The 20,322-nt window shown below is 34.9% G+C and overlaps 1 protein-coding gene across 1 annotated transcript; it reads right to left on the reverse strand.

Annotated features, from left to right (window-relative positions):
• Positions 1-4,675: 4,675 nt before the first annotated feature.
• LOC110457162 (transmembrane protein 180-like) lies at positions 4,676-19,716 on the reverse strand. The gene is made up of 7 exons (XM_021508299.1): positions 19,629-19,716; positions 12,861-13,993; positions 12,032-12,146; positions 10,009-10,105; positions 9,688-9,859; positions 8,249-8,442; positions 4,676-7,712 (listed from the first exon to the last, which is right to left on the reverse strand). Exons 2-7 carry the CDS (start codon positions 13,556-13,558, stop codon positions 7,480-7,482), a joined length of 1,509 nt encoding a protein of 502 aa, XP_021363974.1. The 5' UTR covers positions 13,559-13,993; positions 19,629-19,716; the 3' UTR covers positions 4,676-7,479.
• Between the last annotated feature and the right edge of the window lie 606 nt (positions 19,717-20,322).

Below are 20,322 nucleotides of genomic sequence, written 5' to 3' on the forward strand. Positions count from 1 at the left end.
GATGACAGGAAGTGTAAGGGTAGAATTCTGTTTAAGTAAAGATGACTTTGACCTTAAAATGATCACATCCACATTCAAGCTTGCCTAAAGTAGATCATAGGCATACATACCCAAGATTTTATCAAAATTATTCCTGAAATAAGTCCGCTAGAGAAATGACAAGGTGTTTGATGGTGAAATTTAGTTTTTAGTAAGTGACCTTGACCTCCCATGTTCTACTTGTCGGTTAGCGTGTTTTAGTTAAAATCAGCTACATATTACGGGCTGAAATTAGTTTTTTGTAGCCCTTATTGTTAAAATTATCTTTTGTCATTAGCATTTATTACTGGAAAAAATATCAATAATGCTTAAAAATGTTTAAATGAAAATACATTAACTGAAATCATTTGGAACACATCTTTAAAGTTTTATCTGAGCAATGCTAAAAGGGTAGTATCATAAATCATTGTAATTGTCCGACACATCGAACATCAACAGGATGAACATTAACAATTCACAAGCAATAGGTTTATTTCAGACAACAGTCTATTAATTTTGAACACAAACGTATTTGAATATTTTAAAACTACAATAAAATAGATGAACATAACAGAAATATAAGTGTAGGAACACCATTTTGAAGCACGAAAATGAACTGTTTCTCTTTCCATAATATTATATTGATCACATGAAATGTCGATAAATATCCAAGACATTTTTTCCTCTCATAAATATTCCATTTTGTTTATAAATATCATGGCACACTTCCATTATATCACAATGATACATTATATTATTTCTAACATTATTTATGCATTCTATCAAAATGAGTTTTCATACACCTTGACACACATCGCTACAAAGGTCAAATGGCAATTCTCATATTGTCTCATATTCTCTGTGTTATGTACGGAACTCTCCATATTTAATATAGCCTAATGCAATCAAAAGATTACTGTAAAACTCGCCCCCCACTCACCCAAAATCAATTTTTCACCATTTACTGGTAAAATTCCAAAATTCCTATTCGCTGAATGCTATTTTTGCGTAAAACCGGCACCAACATTTTACCGGTATACAGTATATTATCTGAGCAATATACTCCTTTGATTTGATTTGCTGTGTATATTTTAATAATGACTTTGATTTGGTGTATCCATTTTAATAATGACTTTGATTTGGTGTGTCTATTTTAATAATGACTGATTTGGTGTGTCTATTTTAATAATGACTTTGATTTGGTGTGTATATTTTAATAATGACTTTGATTTGGTGTGTTTATTTTAATAATGACTTTGATTTGGTGTGTATATTTTAATAATGACTTTGATTTGGTGTATCCATTTTGATCATGATCACTGTCTTGCTGACAAAAATGGATTTTAACTTTTTGGTTGTATTTGAATAAAATAACTGAATGAACAACATATTTAATTTTTTCTTCTTAAAAAATGAACAAACAAGAGTTCCATGGATCTTAACAGTCACCTGAGAGATAATACAATTGTTAATAACCAAATATGCTTTTTAAATGTGGAATCACCAACAAAATGATGTTGGAAAGACCAATATAATATATAGCTCGTAACTGTCAATAAATGGGCCGAGCCCCTCAGGCCCTTGGGCAATGAGATCCATATAATCAACAATTTTGATGTTTTCGGTCATGGGGTTTTCTTCGAATTTTTGATGAAATTGATTCCGTTGTTTTTGAGAAGAGTCGAAAATGTCAAGACTTTGTCTCAGATCTCTGTAACCGAGACTGTCTCAGGAGACCTAAAACCTAATTGTAGGTCATATATATGAGCAAAAACAGCAATATGACATAGATTACACACGTATATAAAAATATATGATTCCAACATATAAATATAAAGAATCCTATTTCTAATGTTAACATTTCCATATGATTATCTCTGTCCTTATTTGTGTCAATTTTGAAGTGAAAGTATTCAACTGACAAATTTTGGCATTTATTTCATTAAACATTTTCTCTTGCATCTCTTAAGTTGATTTCACTTAAATAAATCACCTTGTAATTTTTATTTATGTTTAACTTCAAATTTGACACAGCTATTTAAAAGAATAACACAAATGTCATATTATAAAACAGAAGAAGTTCCGTTGGGTGGATTTATGGAAAGAAATTTGTCATGGTGAAATGTACTACAAAAGATGCATGAATAATTTTTGGTCCATCAACAGATAAAATACAAACAAAATCAAAGATAACATGATATTGTATGAATGTATCACCCACTTAGAGAAAATGGTATGTACATGTTGGCGAAGTTTTCAGTTCAAGGCACACATTACATGTAAACTGTTATTGTAGGGATTACAGAGAATACTTCTACTATACAGTACTATGGCATTCCCATACATTTCCTCTAAATTCCAGGGCTTATGTTCACTTGCAGTCGGCGCACCCTGGAATATGTCACAACAAAATCAAAAGCATGCAGTTATATTTTGGTTTCAGGTAAAAATACCTGACCAACAACAGGCTTACACCTGTCCTTTGAAGACAACAGGGGAGTGACACCCAAATTCAAAGCCTGTCAACTTTACTGTTATATGCCATTCTGCAATAGTTGTAGATGAAACCACCGGTACCTGGTACAGTGTATCTATTCTGTAAATCAGTAATTTGTAACAATTTCCATTCATAGATGTATCAGCCTTATTCAAGAATGTCAATTGTTGGTGAAAAAAAGGTAAAATATAGTATAAATAACATTGTATCAATTGTGGGTTTTGATGCTGTGAACAGTTAAATTTTTGAAATTAAAAGTTTATACTCATAACTACAAAATTTATGGAATATTATCATCCTTTTCTTTGGTACATGGACAATGATACAAGTGGTGCTTTCTTATCGATTCAAAAAAATGTAAAGTTGCAACATCATAATATTATTTTCTTGTATTTTCCCAGTAAAAGAAATTCATATCACAACAATTACTTCATACATGTATCCTATAAAAAAATGATGGTGTTAACTAAAATCACAGACTTGTTTTAAACAAGGCAACATTTTAATGGTTAAGACTTTAGAACCACCCTTAGGTGCTATGATTTTCATTTCTGAACATCTTCAAAAATCTTCAGAAGTAAATAAGAAGGAACACTCTACTAGACTATTAAAATTAAGGGAAATTTCTTAAAAATCATTGTCAATTAACAATTATTTGGATATTTTATAACAATAACAAGTAATTTCTATAGAATGGCAAGACTGAGGAAATCATTTCCTCCTATTACAAATTCAAACACAAATCATTTGTATAACTCATAAAAATATATTACAGTATATACAATATGGAATATATAAAACATTTTTTATTATTCAGCAGTAAATTTACTGTGTTTATCCTAATGAACAAACATATCCTGTCCAGCCTATGGGATAAACCACATTTATACCTGAACATATATACGTAAGCACCATAACTTGGTCACAATCTAAAAATACAAACCACGAAGACATGAACTGCTTGTAATTAACGCATCCTTTACGGAGAAGTTACAGCTAGTGGTAATGTACTGGACGTGTGGAACTAGTCCTTGGGGAACAGGAAAACCAATAACTCCACTTATTCCCAAACTCAAACCTTTATAGATGAAGATTTAGTTTCAGATATGTGAAAATTTAGTTATTTAGTAGCTTAATTTATCTACCGATACGACAGGTTTAAGCCCAAGCAAAAGATTATCACAGGTAAAATTCTGAGTAAAGGTCTGTGTTTCAACAGACTGTTATTTTTATGATTTGCAGGTAATTTTTTTTTGACTTAAACCGGATTTATTGATTATTTCTAGAACACCATATCTATTTAAAATGATTTCCATGCAAAAATAATGTATGAATGAAACAAGAGCTTCTTCACATGTTTCACAGTGCATGTACTATACCTATTTGTAAGATTTTGCGTTTGTGTAGGTGAACATTCAGAGCTGCTACAAACTATTACGACGTCTAAAACATTTTATACACGCCCTCAGCATCATAAGGTTGGTATGTGCAACAGACTGAACAAATAGAAAAACAAATATGATCTCAAGGATTAAATTGTGCAAAAAAAATCTTTAAGGAGAAGAGTACAATATTGGCACATAAACTTATTATCAGTGGCTACCTGTTATATGAGTGGCTACAAGTTGTTATATGAGTAGCAACCTGTTATATGAGTGGCTACCTGTTATATGAGTAGCAACCTGTTATACGAGTACCTACAAGCTGTTATATGAGTGGCTACCTGTTATATGAACAGCTACCTGTTATACGAGTGGCTACCAGCTGTTATACGAGTGGCTACCTGTTATATGAGTGGCTACTTGTTATACGAGTGGCTCCCTGTTATACAAGTGGCTCCCTGTTATACGAGTGGCTCCCTGTTATACGAGTGACTACCTGTTATATGAGTGGCTACCTGTTATACGAGTGGCTTCCTGTTATACGAGTGGCTACCTGTTATACGAGTGGTTCCCTGTTATATGAGTGGCTCCCTGTTATACGAGTGGCTACAAGCTGTTATATGAGTGGCTACCTGTTATACGAGTGGCTACCTGTTATATGAGTGGCTACAAGCTGTTATATGAGTGGCTACCTGTTATACGAGTGGCTCCCTGTTATATGAGTGGCTACCTGTTATATGAGTGGCTACACGTTATACGAGTGGCTTCCTGTTATGCGAGTGGCTAACTGTTATACGAGTGGCTCCCTGTTATACGAGTGTCTCCCTGTTATACGAGTGGCTCCCTGTTATAGGAGTGGCTACATGTTATATGAGTGGCTACCTGTTATACGAGGGGCTTCCTATTATACGAGTGGCTACCTGTTATACGAGTGGTTCTCTGTTATATGAGTGGCTCCCTGTTATACGAGTGGCTACCTGTTATATGAGTGGCTACATGTTATACGAGTGGCTTCCTGTTATGCGAGTGGCTACCTGTTATATGAGTGGCTCCCTGTTATACGAGTGGCTCCCTGTTATACGAGTGGCTCCCTGTTATAGGAGTGGCTTCCTGTTATGCGAGTGGCTACCTGTTATATGAGTGGCTACACGTTATACGAGTGGCTTCCTGTTATGCGAGGGGCTACCTGTTATATGAGTGGCTCCCTGTTATACGAGTGGCTACCTGTTATACTAGTGGCTACCAACTGTTATATGAATGGCTACCTGTTATACGAGTGGTTATTTGTTATACGAGTGGCTACCTGTTATACTAGTGGCTACCAACTGTTATATGAATGGCTACCTGTTATATGAGTGGCTACATGTTATACGAGGGGCTTCCTGTTATACGAGTGGCTACCTGTTATACGAGTGGCTCCCTGTTATATGAGTGGCTACCTGTTATATGAGTGGCTACCTGTTATATGAATGGCTACCTGTTATACGAGTGAAACTTCATGATGAACTATTCCAACCTTTGATTTGGAAGAATTCAAATGTGTCTTCAGAGGTAAATGAGTTAAATATATTCCACAGTAGAGATAAAAGAGAACTAATATGTATCTAGTTATTTCAAGCATTTTTATCTATATTAAGGAAGAGAGTTCCAGTGTTCTATGTTGAATCTTTAACAGAGAAGAGTTCCAATCACTTTGCAAGAGAGTTTCAGTGTTCTATGTTGTATCTTTAACAGAGGAGAGTTCCAATCTCTTGGCAAGAGAGTTCCAGTGTTCTATGTTGTATCTTTAACAGAGAAGAGTTCCAATCTCTTGGCAAGAGAGTTCCAGTGTTCTATGTTGTATCTTTCACAGAGAAGATTCCCAGTCTCTCGCCCAAATGTCTGACTTAGGAGTTGCTTGCTCACTTTTGCAGCAAAAAGTTATACATGAAAGAAATCTAATAATTATAATTTCCATTTTCAAAAAAAACCACCTCAGCTCCTACACAACATTCTATTCCAAGACCTCTTGACTATAAAAGGGAGAGTTTATATACTACACTACTGGTCATGAAATAAATATTGCCAACTCCCCAATAGATGCAGCTTAAAATGGTATTTGTATGAATACAGAGGAAATAACACCAATTAAATATACACAAAAAAGCACTGTCCATGTACACAGTAGAAAATTGGTGGGACTGCCATCCTTATAGAGGCCAAAGTTTTTATAGAATAAATAATGACAACAAAAACTAAGGGTACCTACCTGGTAATAATGATTCCATTTGACTACCTACGACAGAGACATATATATTACAAATTGGAATATATATGTCTGCCTATGATGCTGACAAAAATATTCTGTGGTGATCCTATTGTTGATATGCAATGAAAACCTCTTATAACATAAGCTTTCTGTACGGTGTCATTTTTCTGTTGCAAATTAAGGGATTTGATAACAAAAGTATTCTACGGTGCATTCTCGATTTTTGATTGGCAATGATAAACTATTTCAACAAAAATATTCTGTGGTATTTCTCTAGTGCTGAGTGTAAAACAATATCTTTAGGTAAAAATGTGAAAAACTGACAAATCTACATGCAAATGATGAACGAAGTACCATGGCATTTGCCAAAATAAACATCATCACAGCTTGGCCCATCAAATTATGATGTTATCACAGCTTGGTCAAGGAAAAAGTAGAATCCCTACATCTTTTTTCAACAATATTGATTTTGATTGTATTGAGGGCAATTTCATCTATTGTACATACGAACAAGTAAATGATACTCAATTATAAAGAATAGACATTACTTTCATCAGTTATGTTGTAGGAACATGTAAATAGAAGAATTAAATAAAAAATAGAAGAATTATATAAAAAAAAAGTTTAAAACTACAAAATCCAATCATTAAACCTTACAGGTAAATCTATTATGTGTCATTGGCAATATCTATATGTACAATTAAATTTTTAAATCAAAAGGATATTCTTACCCCAAATGGACAGTGATTTACTGGTATAATAACGTGTACACGTTACAGGAATGATAAAATTACCTACACGTACGCTACAATGGACATGGATTTCCACTTCTGTACACCTGTAATGTGACACCAATTAAATAAACAATATGGTCTGAATATGGCATGTCAAAAAACATAAAAATCTTAAAAGTCCTAATTTAATTAGAAACTTGCAACATAACGTATTTGCTACATGTACATTCAAAATCACATGGTATTTGTCCCTGTGATTTTAAGCACCAATGCATGACTACAACTGTATTTGTATCACTGTTATTAAAAATAAGCACAAACTTCATTGAAAATTATTTGGTTCCCAAGTGGAAAAACGAAGCATGAAAATATTTGGTAAATTAAAATATGGATAAATTATAACTAAAATGAAATTATCAAGTTGTTTTTTATGAATAAATATTGTGAATAATCAAACAGGTTTCAAAATCAGCAGTAATGATCCTTGCAGCAGTTTGGGGTAAAGGGATTTACAATATGATATAAAATCTTTGACTCACATTTGTGATACAAGACAGAATAAAAAACAATAATCACGATCAGATAAAAATCTCATATGTCTTAAATTAATGAGTGGTCGGTTCCTGTGCGACAGGATTTGACCCATCGGAGTCGGTGACCATGAAGTTTGAACTGTGACCAGACAGCGATCTGGACGACGGCACACAAAATGGGAATGTAAACGAGCAGGTTGAAGCAGCCTTGTCGGTACTGTTCATGGGCACTCGGTCCAACCTCACCGTCCCCAAGCTGTAGGGATACTATCTTGTTACTAGTCTGGAAAATGTCATGACCTGCAAGATCCATACATACGTCTGGTATACTTACATATATAGGATGTCTGTAACATACAACATCACACTTTCACTTCAATTTTCATCGTTCAATTTTCTCCACTGAATACAATTTTACTTTTAGATATCCTTTTGACTGTATTAAATACTGTAACTGAAATTTTATATTTTAACTTCATTTCTAGACCTAGATAAACATGATCTGAATGCTTTTGAAAGTCAGGTTTCACTTTCAGCAAAATTCAAACAACTTTACACACATATGTGATTAATGTATTTCATCTTGGCCATGTCATTGTGTGTTTATTGTGGGCTGATTATTTTTCCTTGAAATCAAGAAGGATGGAAGGAGTTTGGTAACTATGAAAATATGTTTGGTGATTTTGTAAATTTTAAACCCCCCACCCCTTAAAAATAATAACAAAGAAATGAATATAAACCTGACCAACCCACCCTATTTTTTTCAGTCATATTACTTCAAACATACAAACAAATTGTTTTGCCTGATACAGAACTCTTTAGTTTATTCTATTTACCTGTCTGCATAGCTAGCAACCACATCCCGATCAGTGGGGCTAGGGTCTGTCCTGGTTTGGATAGAAGGGCAGTACTCCCGAAGATAAGGGCAGAGACTGCACGTTTCCGGTTGTGAAGGACATAGTCCTCGTCTACAAGGTCACTGATCACAAGGTTTAACAGCTTACATGTCCCCTCAGTAAACACGCGGTTGCTGGGGAGGAGAAATGATAATGATAAAGTCACAGTATCAAAGCAGAATTGCAAGAAGGAATACATTATTTTCATTAACCTCAAAAAGTTGTCTTGATTTCAAAAACAAAACCTTTATTGAGCTTTCAATTTCTAAAATGAGTCTAAAGAAAGGCAATCAGAATAGCAACATCAGGTCCCATATTGTTCTCATGGCAATCAGAATAGCAACATCAGGGCCCATATTGTTCTCATGACAATCAGAATAGCAACATTAGGGCCCATATTGTTCTCATGACAATCAGAATAGCAACATCAGCTCCCATATTGTTCTCATGGCAATCAGAATAGCAACATCAGAGCCCATATTGTTCTCATGGCAATCAGAATAACAACATCAGGGCCCATATTGTTCTCATGGCAATCAGAATAACAACATCAGGGCCCATATTGTTCATGGCAATCAGAATAGCAACATCAGGGCCCATAGTGTTCTCATGGCAATCAGAATAGCAACATCAGGGCCCATGTTGTTCTCATGGCAATCAGAATAACAACATCAGGGCCCATATTGTTCTCATGGCAATCAGAATAGCAACATTAGGGCCCTTATTGTTCTCATGGCAATCAGAATAGCAACAACATGGCCCATATTGTTCTCATGGCAATCAGAATAGCAACATCAGGGCCCTTATTGTTTTCATGGCAATCAGAATAGCAACAACATGGTCCATATTGTTCTCATGGCAATCAGAATAGCAACATCTGGGCCCATATTGTTCTCATACTCAAGCATGAATTCTGTACTCAAACCAACTTGCTTTAACTCGCTTAAATCATGTCACGTGGTAAAAATGTCAAGTACAAAAATTTGAAACAGCTTTCTGCTTGAAGTCTCTCTAAATTCTTCCCAATCACAGACAAAATGTATTTTTTGAAATGCATTTAGCACTGAAACAAGAAATCAGGATTGAGCACAGAATCAGAGTTTGAGCATGAGAACAGTTTCATGAATTCAGGCCCTGGATATTCAATAGACACTTTAAGGTATCTTTCTGTCTCTCAAAAAGAGCTTTGACTCATAGGTTTGTAAGGAAATGTCCATTTGACATGTGATTTGACCCTCAAGATTTCAGGAGAAAAAGTCAAATGACTACTGAAATTGCTAAATATATAGAAAGCCGTGCAACATTTTGAAAATTTTAGTAAAGAAACCTTGGTGATAAAATGTTCAGCAACAAGAGTGGTCACTAACGGACTGATTTACCTGGCTATAAAAAGGCAGAGTAGCCATAGGTTGTTAGGTCCCATGAAGAACATGAAAAGGCTGAGGGCAAGTTTGATGGAGAAGAGGATCTGTATCACTGTATAGACACCATACCGCTTACACAACTCCAGGAAAAACAGATTGTTTACATGGGGCGCCAGGAAAGATATACCTGTGAAAATATGAAGCATTTACATACATTTATAGCACATATACATATAACATATTTAACTTTCGAACAAAATCAAATACCCAAATACATTTCAGTGATGTAATATAACTTAAATAATAAAACAGTGAACAAATTAACCAATAACTTACCTATCAAAAAAGATCCAAAGCTTGAACTCACAGAATTTCCTAATAAATTTTCCAAAAATAACGGAAAAAAGTTACTATTGAAATGACAGTGAAAAACCTGAAAATAGAAAAAAATATTATTAAATCAATCTCAGTGAAACACAAATAAGTTTTAATTGAATAACAAATTAATAGTTGTGAAATATAAAATCAGATTTAGTGACATGCCAAATTTTCGCATTTCCAAACGAGTTAAAAGGTGATATTTAGAGTTTATGTTGGAACAAGAGGCCAATAGGGCTGTATCTCTCACCTGATTCTTCTGTTGTATAAACTAGACAAGATATTGAAAAAGTTCCGCTAACATGATTCCACAAGTTCGATGACATGTAGGTATTTTTATTGACTGTATTTCATCACCAACATGCCCATGGTTATAAATGAATCCCAACCCTCTCTCTAGGATTCCAACAACAAAAGGCATCATCTAATATGCCTAAGGCAAACAAAAAATAATTTGTGTGTCCAGTAAACTCTATATCTACTTAACCTATTTTTTTTGTGCCTAGCCTGAACTTTTTAGCCAGTTTTCAAAGAAGAACACAATCAAAATCAATCTCCTGCATTATTCATGGGTCTTAACTTAGTTATAATACTAGCTGTGACATGCATTGTTCATGGGTCTGTACCTTAGTTATAATACTAGCTGTGACATGCATTGTTCATGGGTCTGAAACTTCGTTATAATACTAGCTGGGACATGCAATGTTCATTGGTCTGAAACTTAGTTATAATACTAGCTGTGACATGCATTGTTCATGGGCCTATAACTTAGTTATAATACAAGCTGTGACATGCATTGTTCATGGGTCTGAAACTTAGTCATAATACTAGCTTGTGACATACATTGTTCATGGGCCTGTAACTTAGTTATAATACTAGCTGTGACATGCATTGTCCATGGCCCTGAAACTTAGTTATAATACTAGCTCGTGACATACATGTTCATGGGCATGTAACTTAGTTATAATGCAAGCTGTGACATGCATTGGTCATGGGTCTGAAACTTCGTTATAATACTAGCTGTGACATGTTTTGTTCATGGTTCTGAAACTTAGTCATAATACTAGCTTGTAAAATGCTTGTTCATGGGGCTGAAACTTAGTTATAATACTAGTTCGTGTCATACATGTTCATGGGCATGTAACTTAGTTATAATGCAAGCTGTGACATGCCTTGTTCATGGGTCTGAACCTTAGTTATAATCCTAGCTGTGACATGCAATGTTTATGGGTCTGAAACTTATTTATAATACTATCTTGTGACATGCATTGCTCGTGGGTCTGAATCTTAGCTATAATACTAGCTTGTAAAATGCTTGTTCATGGGTCTGTAACTTAGTTATAATACTATCTTGTGACATGCTGGTTCATGGGTCTGAAACTTGGCTATAATACTATCTTGTGACATGCATTGCTCGTGGGTCTGAATCTTAGCTATAATACTATCTTGAGACATGCTTGTTCATCGGTCTGAAACTTAGTCATAATTCTAGCTTGTGACATACCTTGTTCATGGGCCTGTACCTTAGTTATAATACTATCTTGTGACATGCTGGTTCATGGGTCTGAACCTTAGTTATAATCCTAGCTGTGACATGCAATGTTTATGGGTCTGAAACTTCGTTATAATACTAGCTGTGACATAAATTGTTCATGGGCCTGAAACTTAGTCATAATTCTAGCTTGTGACATGCTTGTTCTTGGGTCTGAAACTTATTTATAATACTATCTTGTGACATGCTGGTTCATGGGTCTGAACCTTAGTTATAATACAAGCTGTGACATGCATTGGTCATGGGTCTGAAACTTAGTTATAATACTAGCTGTGACATGCATTGGTCATGAATTTGAAATGTCATCAGTGTCATATGAATATTGGAATATACAATAACATATCGGGTGAAAAATGTGTTTTCATTGACATGGGAACAGATAAATCCAAAACCACAGTGATGTTGCTATATCTGTAAAGAACAACTTACCTGGATTAGGTTCATAAGGGTAAACCAAATAAAGTTGCGTTGTTTACTAAGCTGTGACACAAACGTTACGATGCCTGGTTTCACTGCTTGACCAGGGCCATCATACGAGTCAGACCTGAAAAGTGAAATTAAAACAGATATGTATAATATTGTTGGTAACTTTTGTGAAAGGAGTCACTCCATGTTATAAAACATTAATTTGTCACATTCTTGATTTATTACTGAAAACTCTTGATCTGCAGACAGCAGGACAAAAGACATTCAGATGAATATTAACAGCAATTTCTAAAGTAGTTTGACTACTGAAATTGTTTAATGTTAAGGGTCTTTCTGGGGAGTCAAACACACACGATTAAGGGTCTAAAGAAACCCCCGATCGACACAGTATTGGTCTTGTAAACCTTTGATCGTTCTGCAATAAATAAGCGATGATCTTAGACGTATCTAATGTGGCTAATTGTAAAGTTATAAAGATATTCAGTGTTTGGCGACAGTGACCACAGAGGGTACCTCACACTAGGAGCTGGACACTAAAGATACTATGTTTGGTAGTGTAGTAAGACAAGGAAAACTTTATATACATACAGACTTTATCTTATGCTCCCCTTGATATGAGCAAATATAATCGAACTATTGTTGAAATCAAAGTTATCGAATATTTTTTCACAATGAGATATGCAAGTGAACATAATAACACAATGTATGGAATGTAATAAGCTGCAGCATATATATAATGATTACCAAAGTTTAGTCAATTACAGAAAAGTCTTGCATGTAAGGATTTCAACTTCAACAGTATAATTGTACTATTAAGAAATGTTTAACCAACCTGCTACTCCAAGAGTCATCGTATGAAAAAGATTTCTTCAAACTTCTTGTTCTCTCATGTTTCATCAAATTTGCTGCTATAAAAAATCCTAGGAATGCAAACACAGCCAAACACAAACAAAATATTCTGAAGGAACTCAGATTTTCTTTACTCCAAACTGAGTAGGAAAAAAACACGGAGGCTGAACCTATTGCACTAAAAAAGGAGCTCATTGTGTTGAGCTGTGTGCGTTCCTTGGCAGACACGGCCAAATCGGCTAGTAATGAGGAATGGTGTAAATCCACCATAGTAAGAAACCCATCGTATAGGCAGAGGCAAACGGCAAACTGGAGACCAGGATATCCCCATGGAAACCAAAATAAAACAAAAGACACAGCCATTAGAGGCCCAGTGTACATGAGAGCATTGAGACGATTGGTTACAACTTCTAAGGCACTGCTGGGGGGTTCTGAATGATTATTTGATCTGGACAGGTACTGCTTATCACTCAACCATCCAAAAAGAGGGTCATTTAGCGAGTTCCAGATCAGAAATATGGTTTCTCCAACCCAAAATGACATCTTGTCGATTTTGTAAACGGAAACAAACAAATCAACATGATAGAGGAGAAATATGTTGTGTATAATTGTTTGGAAGAACGCCATTGATCCATAGTAGCACTCCACTCTGCCCACGAGACGACACCGCAGTGACGTCATAATGTTGGATAGGGTTCTGATACTGCTCTGGAAATTATTACACTATGACATTTTTTGTTAAACAAACTACTGTCAATCATTTTCCAAAAGTGGCAAGAATGTGGCAGCCTGAAGCGACCTTCCACTCTGTCCGATTATTGCCAATGTTTTCTAATAATATATTCAATCTCCATGTTAGACCACAATAAGACACACTAGCATCTCACGGTGATGTTATTTCGGTAACATTATTTCAAACTTAAAGTTGGATCGTGTAGGTATGACAGAAAGGAATTCAACCAATAAGTTTGTGTCCTTGTGAAGTCTTCCGCAGTTTTCACAATTTGGCGGAAAATTTCTCAACTATTGTTTACATGATGCTGTACATTATACACCAGGAAAGGTTGTTCTTTAGACAATGACCATATAGTGGACAAAAGCACTGGATGGACAAACCTGAAATTAAAAAGAAAATCATCATTACATAATTGTCTCACAATATTCTAGCATTATCACATATTTCTTGAACAATAACTAGAACACTGACAGGTCAGTAAGGGCCCCGTCTTGTGGCAAGTATATCCCCAATAATCATCAAGAAGCAATCTGCCCATATAGCTGAGCTTGACGTTTGACATTTGGACTTCAAAAAGAATCGCAAGGAAGCAAAATATACATTTTACATGTACTATGATGTGTGTCTTGTTTCCTTCCACCTCCATATTTGCTGGGCTAACAGAAATGTAAATACCAGTGCAATACTCATTTGTTAGCCTTGATTTGTTTTATTTCTCCTTCTATACCTCCTCCATCAAGAGCCAGGGTCAAAGTCAGAGATCCACTTTGTCTTTGACCTTTGGACCCAAATGACCTTGACCATTAACCCAGTGACTCTGATCTTTGGTCAGTTGACTTATTCTTTAATTCCGACCAACTTTGCTTCATAATATCATAACAAAATGTTCCTCAGTGAAAAATACAAAACTTGACCTTTGGACCCCGTAACCTGGATCTAAGGTCAGTTGACTGTGTGTTAAGTTCTGAACAAGTTTGCTACATAATAACATAAAATGACCTTGACCTTAAGTCAGTTGACTCCTTTTTAAATTTGAACAAATTTGCTTCATAATGTCATAACAAAAGGTTCATCATTGCTTCAAAGTGTCATACCAAAATGTTCACCAGTGAAAAGATACAAAATTCAACCTTGACCTATGACCTTGACCTTTTGTCAGTTGACTCCTTGTTTGATTCTGAGCAACATTGCTTCAAAGTGTCACAACAAAATGTTCACCAGTGAAAATATACAAAATTTAACCTTGACCTTTGACCCAATGACCTTGACATTTGGTCAGGTTGACTCCTTGTTTATTCTGATCAACTTTGCTTCATCATGTCATAACTAAATGTTCATCAGTGAAAAGATGCAAAATTTGACCTCGACCTTTGAACCTAATAACCTTGACCTTTGACCTTGACACCTTATTGTGTATTTTTGTGATTTGAACATCTTGACCAAGTTTCATGTACATCGGTCAATAAATACCAAAGTTATCAGTTAGGAACAAAATTTGTGGACGGACAGACAGACAGACAGACAGACAGACAGAGTGATTACTATAGGGCACCCGTATCTCCGATATGGGGCCCTAATTACATTGCTTTGGCCTTGTTTGTTACCAGCTAACCTTTCAACAAATGCCTGATTTGCAAATCTACTAGACCCAGGCATCAGGCTAGTGGACTTTTTACACCCCTATCATTAGATATTATCTTTAACCTTAAAAATCTGTCAAAATACCATAGACTAAGTTTTGATTACTGAAATACACAAGAATTCCACAGGACTGATCAGGAGTGGATGTGTCGCCTGCTCAGCGCTTTTAGTAAGAAAAGTGTTTTGGCTTGACTTATCGCGTAAACAGATATGCCATAACGCGGAAAATTGAAGCTTGACAAAAAAACCTGTAATATATGTTGAACATGCATTATTGCTTCGAGCATTACCGTACAAAATTTGAAAGGAATTGATTAAAAAATAATAAAGTTCTTGAATTTACTACACAATGTCGTTATTTGGCAATAAAAGGAGCATTACTCTACTTAAAATGCACGTAAACTTCTGAAATGCAAACTTGTCCAAGCTATATTGGTATGCAATATGTGTACCAAGTTTGAGTTCAATCAACCCAAGGGAACTCAAATCATCACATGGAAACCTTGTTTCGGACGACGCCACTGACGCCGTCCATAATGTTATACCTTAACCTGAATGTCGCCTCGCGTTTCAGGCGACCCAAAATACATAGGGTTTTCTTAATGCATTCTGTTTTGTTTCCAATAGCCCCACTCAACCCAGTTTTTAGTGCTTACCCTAAAATGTTTGCTACTCTAGACAAGTTTAAACTCTGTAAATATAAGGATCCACATACATCAAAGTTAAGTGGTCTTCATTGTCTAAATGTCCACATTTTGATATGAAGGTTTCTGTAATTTTCCTGAACAGATCATGATTAAGGATCTACTCTTCTGAAGTTTCAATCACGTTCAAGTCTCGTTTTGATCTGGTGTAATATTTAACAAACTATGATCAAGTTTATTAGCAATCACACATCTGAAAAATATGTCAAAAAACTAGATGCCTGTTGTCTGTAGAACTTTTTTAAAAAGAATTTAAAACAACTACCAAATTGTCCGCTCGATATCTCAAGTAATTATTAAGGGATTAACTTCAAACTTCACAACAAGGGCAATTACCATGAAACCTTGGACAAGTTTGATAACCACCATTATCTGACCACAATTTGTCGTGTTATGCCCCTTTATGGACTTACCGAAACAGTGTCCGTTCGATATCTCGAGTAATTATTAACGGATTAACTTCAAACTTCACAACAAGGGCAATTACCATGAAACCTTGGACAAGTTCGATAACCGCCATTATCCGACAGTAATGATTGGAGTTATTCCCCTTGGTTTCATTAATGCGATGCATGCATTCCATGATGTTGTATTGCACTCATTGATCTACCAGTTATGTTGAATGATTTCTCTTTCAATATCAATTACTCACAAATACTTCAAATATTTCATTCATACAAACAACTACTCATTCAATGTGTGACGGGCGTATTATATACCGTTTGACACTAGATTGATCACTAAAATTATCGTTGTGTTGCCATTTTTAATTGTAGCAAGTTCAATTTTGCTCTACAGCTTTAAAATGTTTAATATGATAAAAATGATATGCAACAAACTGGAAAATTATACATTATTGATATTTTTTACATTTCTAGTGTAACTGAAGCACTTTTGATTTTTGACCCTGAAAAAGGTAAAAAATTACACAAATGATAATGGGACAAAAAAAGAAGCACACTGACCCCCCATTTTTGTGAATGTTTTAGAAAGAGAAACACATTTCTTTTAATTCATTAAATATTAAAAAAACGTTTAATAGCAGAACTTTTTATATCAAGAGTTTAATCTTCAAAAAATGGTAAAAAAAATAGTATTTTTTCATTAATAAATAGGGGGTATGGGTAACTAAAATCGGCTTTCTGAGTTAAAGGAATAAGATTAAGAAATGTTACTTTCATAATTTCAAAGAAAATAATATTTTCAACAATTCTACAAACATTCATACATATCTGATAACACACTGGAAGAAATTGTAAGAATTTGTTGTACAAATGGTAAAACCCCAATAAATCACCTAAAATCACATGTTCTGTTAAATTGGTGTCTTTGACCGACCATAGCACGAAAACGAGCACACGGACATATAGTTTTTTTTGCATTTTCTACTATGCCATTAACTCCTTTTTCCATAAATCCATATAAAAAAAGTTTAATACATGAATTTTTTGACTTCTCAGAGGTGTACATCCTTAAGTACAGTAACTTCTTTCATATAACCAACGACAAAATGAAGTGTATGTGATACAATCACCTGGCCCCAAAACTAGCTCAGTTCAGCTTGTAAACAATATTTGCTCACCATCGTGTACAGTATACAAATGTTAAATATGAGTCATGACATTTGATTCTGCAGAAGCATGTCAAATTAACTATTTCTGGCATTAAGTTAGACCGGATACTATGATGAGAAAAGTTGAACCAATCTATGGGCAGCAAGCGAATTGGTGGGTGGATGAACACAATTGGGGTGGGGTGGGGGTGTTTGATAGAATATCACTGATATTCAAGCTGTCCTGGTGAAAATTGTTTATTGCTTGCATTTATTAAGAATTCACCTATTAAGGGAATCAATAATGGAATGGTGTAGCAGCACCAGAGTCTAAGACTGAGATATAAAGGCTTCCCAATTAGTGGTGGGTGGTTATGTTTATTAACTCAAGTTAGTTAATTTTCAAACTGTATAAAGACACGAGGGTTACCAGGTGTCTTTAACAATTGGAAAACTAACTAAAGAGATTTAGATAAACGTGACGATCATGATCAACTATCACAAGTTAAGAGACCTTGTTCTCATTCAACATTCAGATACATGTATTATATTTAGAAAAGAAAACCTGATCTGACTCAGTTACAGGAAACTCATTTTTTTTTCTCATCTCTGAAAGAAGAGCATGTTTCACTGTGTGGATCATATATACAGTTTAATATTGCGAATTAAATAACACCAAATGAATATACATCAAGACAAAATAGAACATTTTAAATGCAGAGTGATACTATGTTTTAGTGAGTGAGTGAATGAATTCACTGCCATGTAAAATTTGGTGCCAAACGTCACACTATTGTACCTCACTGTTATTTATTTGGTTAATAACGCCTTGTTATTGGTTCATATGTGTTTTTGTATTTCCCTTTATTTCCCATTTCAGAAATATAATTGTTACTAACATATACAACAACAGTTCACCAAATGAAGGATTGCAGGTTGGGCACAACTACTCATATGGGTAATAATCCTGTCATAGCGATTACTTTATTTGTGATTTATTTTTCAGAAGAGGACACGCCTCCCCTGCCCCACCCCCTCAAGTTTTTGTGCTTAATTAATATGTTACCTGTTTTATATCGCATAAAGCAGACTTATGATACTATGTAAGATATTATGTAAGATCATATATGGACATGATGGTATCCATCCATCCAATGTTTTAGCATCAAGTGATAGGAGAACATGGGGGGCGCCCAGAATCAACCAAATTCACACCAACAAAAACCTATACATAAATACTCTTTTTCCCCAGGACTAATTTGAATAGGAATTTTGGAATTCTCTACCAAATCCTCTAGCACATGAGCAAAACCTAAATTTTTCAGGTGTACCCTTGCTAGTTTCAACTTAAACCCTAAATTATTTCCTGTTTTTATATCATAATGAAAAATACCAAAAAATTTTGTTTAATGCAATTATGCCACCTCCCAGGATCAAATGCACTCAAACCTTTGAGTCTGATCGTTCAAATGGAAAAAGAAGAAGAATATGATATTAAGACACATCTATTCTATACAACAGTCTATGATTACTGTAGTAGACAGGTCCAGTACACTCTGCCGATCAAAGCAAAGTCGCATAAAACAATAAGGTTTATGGTATTGTTGACTTCAAAAAGTGTACATTTAACGTTAGATGTTTATTTTCATTTTTCATAAATGTTAAGATTTTTTTACATCATTATTTTTTAAAAAGAATACTTATATTTAATGTCTTTCGTTATCCTAATAATAAAATCTTCTTTTAAAAGCGACTTTGTTTCGTTTTCCTTCAAAAAGAAAATCACATGAAAATAGTCGACTGACTTTATCAGGGAATATCAGGTTTCTAACAGGACAGTTAGCCCGAGCAGACTCATGTGGCCCGAGTTTCTTCTGGCCCTGACACCAGACTTATATACCAGTCGCAAATATAGGTCTCAAGAGCGATGTTCCATGTGGATATGTGTGCGACTCTAAATAAAGCTTCTTGTATCTTGCTAAGTTTGGTATCAGGGCCGGAGGAAACTCGGGCTACAATACAGTATGGTTGTTCCGTGTATATTAGCGTCAGGGATTTATCAGAGGTTACCGATCGCTTAATCATCTTGAAGAAGAAAAAAATCAATTTTCGAATTACCATATGTCTCCACTTTCAGTTACTGTCAGGTGTTGTTATCAGTTTGGAAATCAGACCGGAAATCAGTGCCGCGACGGTAATAAACCGGATGTTACAAGGACGGTTTGGGTAAAACACGGAAAACATGACGGATAAACTGGTGACTGGACAACAAATGCCAATTTTCAATGTCCTTTAGAAATAAATACAAAAAACATAAGTGAAATAAGTAGCACAAGGACTTTTAAGGATTAAAAAAGGTACATGTCAATCTAAATGTCACCTATAATACTCCATATTATGTTTGCATCAACAAACACCTTCCAACAAAACTCAATTGGCCATTCAAAATGCAGGTTGCTTACAAGTGCAAAATGTGTTTGTGTGTGTTCACAGAATCTTCAAAATAATGTCTGTCAAATTGCATATCAGAAATGCTTATCAATGTATATAGATTTTTGTCAGTAAATAGCGTGTGGGATGTAATCAAACTGTGGGAGTATTTCAAAACTGAATTAAGCAACCTCATAAAACAACATATCCCTCATAAAACAATCCAACATCTTGCTGGAACCATATTGAAGCCATCATCACCCCATCAACACAACAAATGAAAATAAATTTACTAGTAAAAACGATTCTAGTCGTATATAAAATCCAAACGATCAGACCATAGTGGAATGTCTCCGACGAAAAGGGACGGTAAGCTAGTTCA

The sequence above is a fragment of the Mizuhopecten yessoensis genome, unplaced genomic scaffold (assembly GCF_002113885.1).
Source record: "Mizuhopecten yessoensis strain PY_sf001 unplaced genomic scaffold, ASM211388v2 scaffold9033, whole genome shotgun sequence".
In the NCBI taxonomy this organism is placed as follows: domain Eukaryota; kingdom Metazoa; phylum Mollusca; class Bivalvia; order Pectinida; family Pectinidae; genus Mizuhopecten; species Mizuhopecten yessoensis.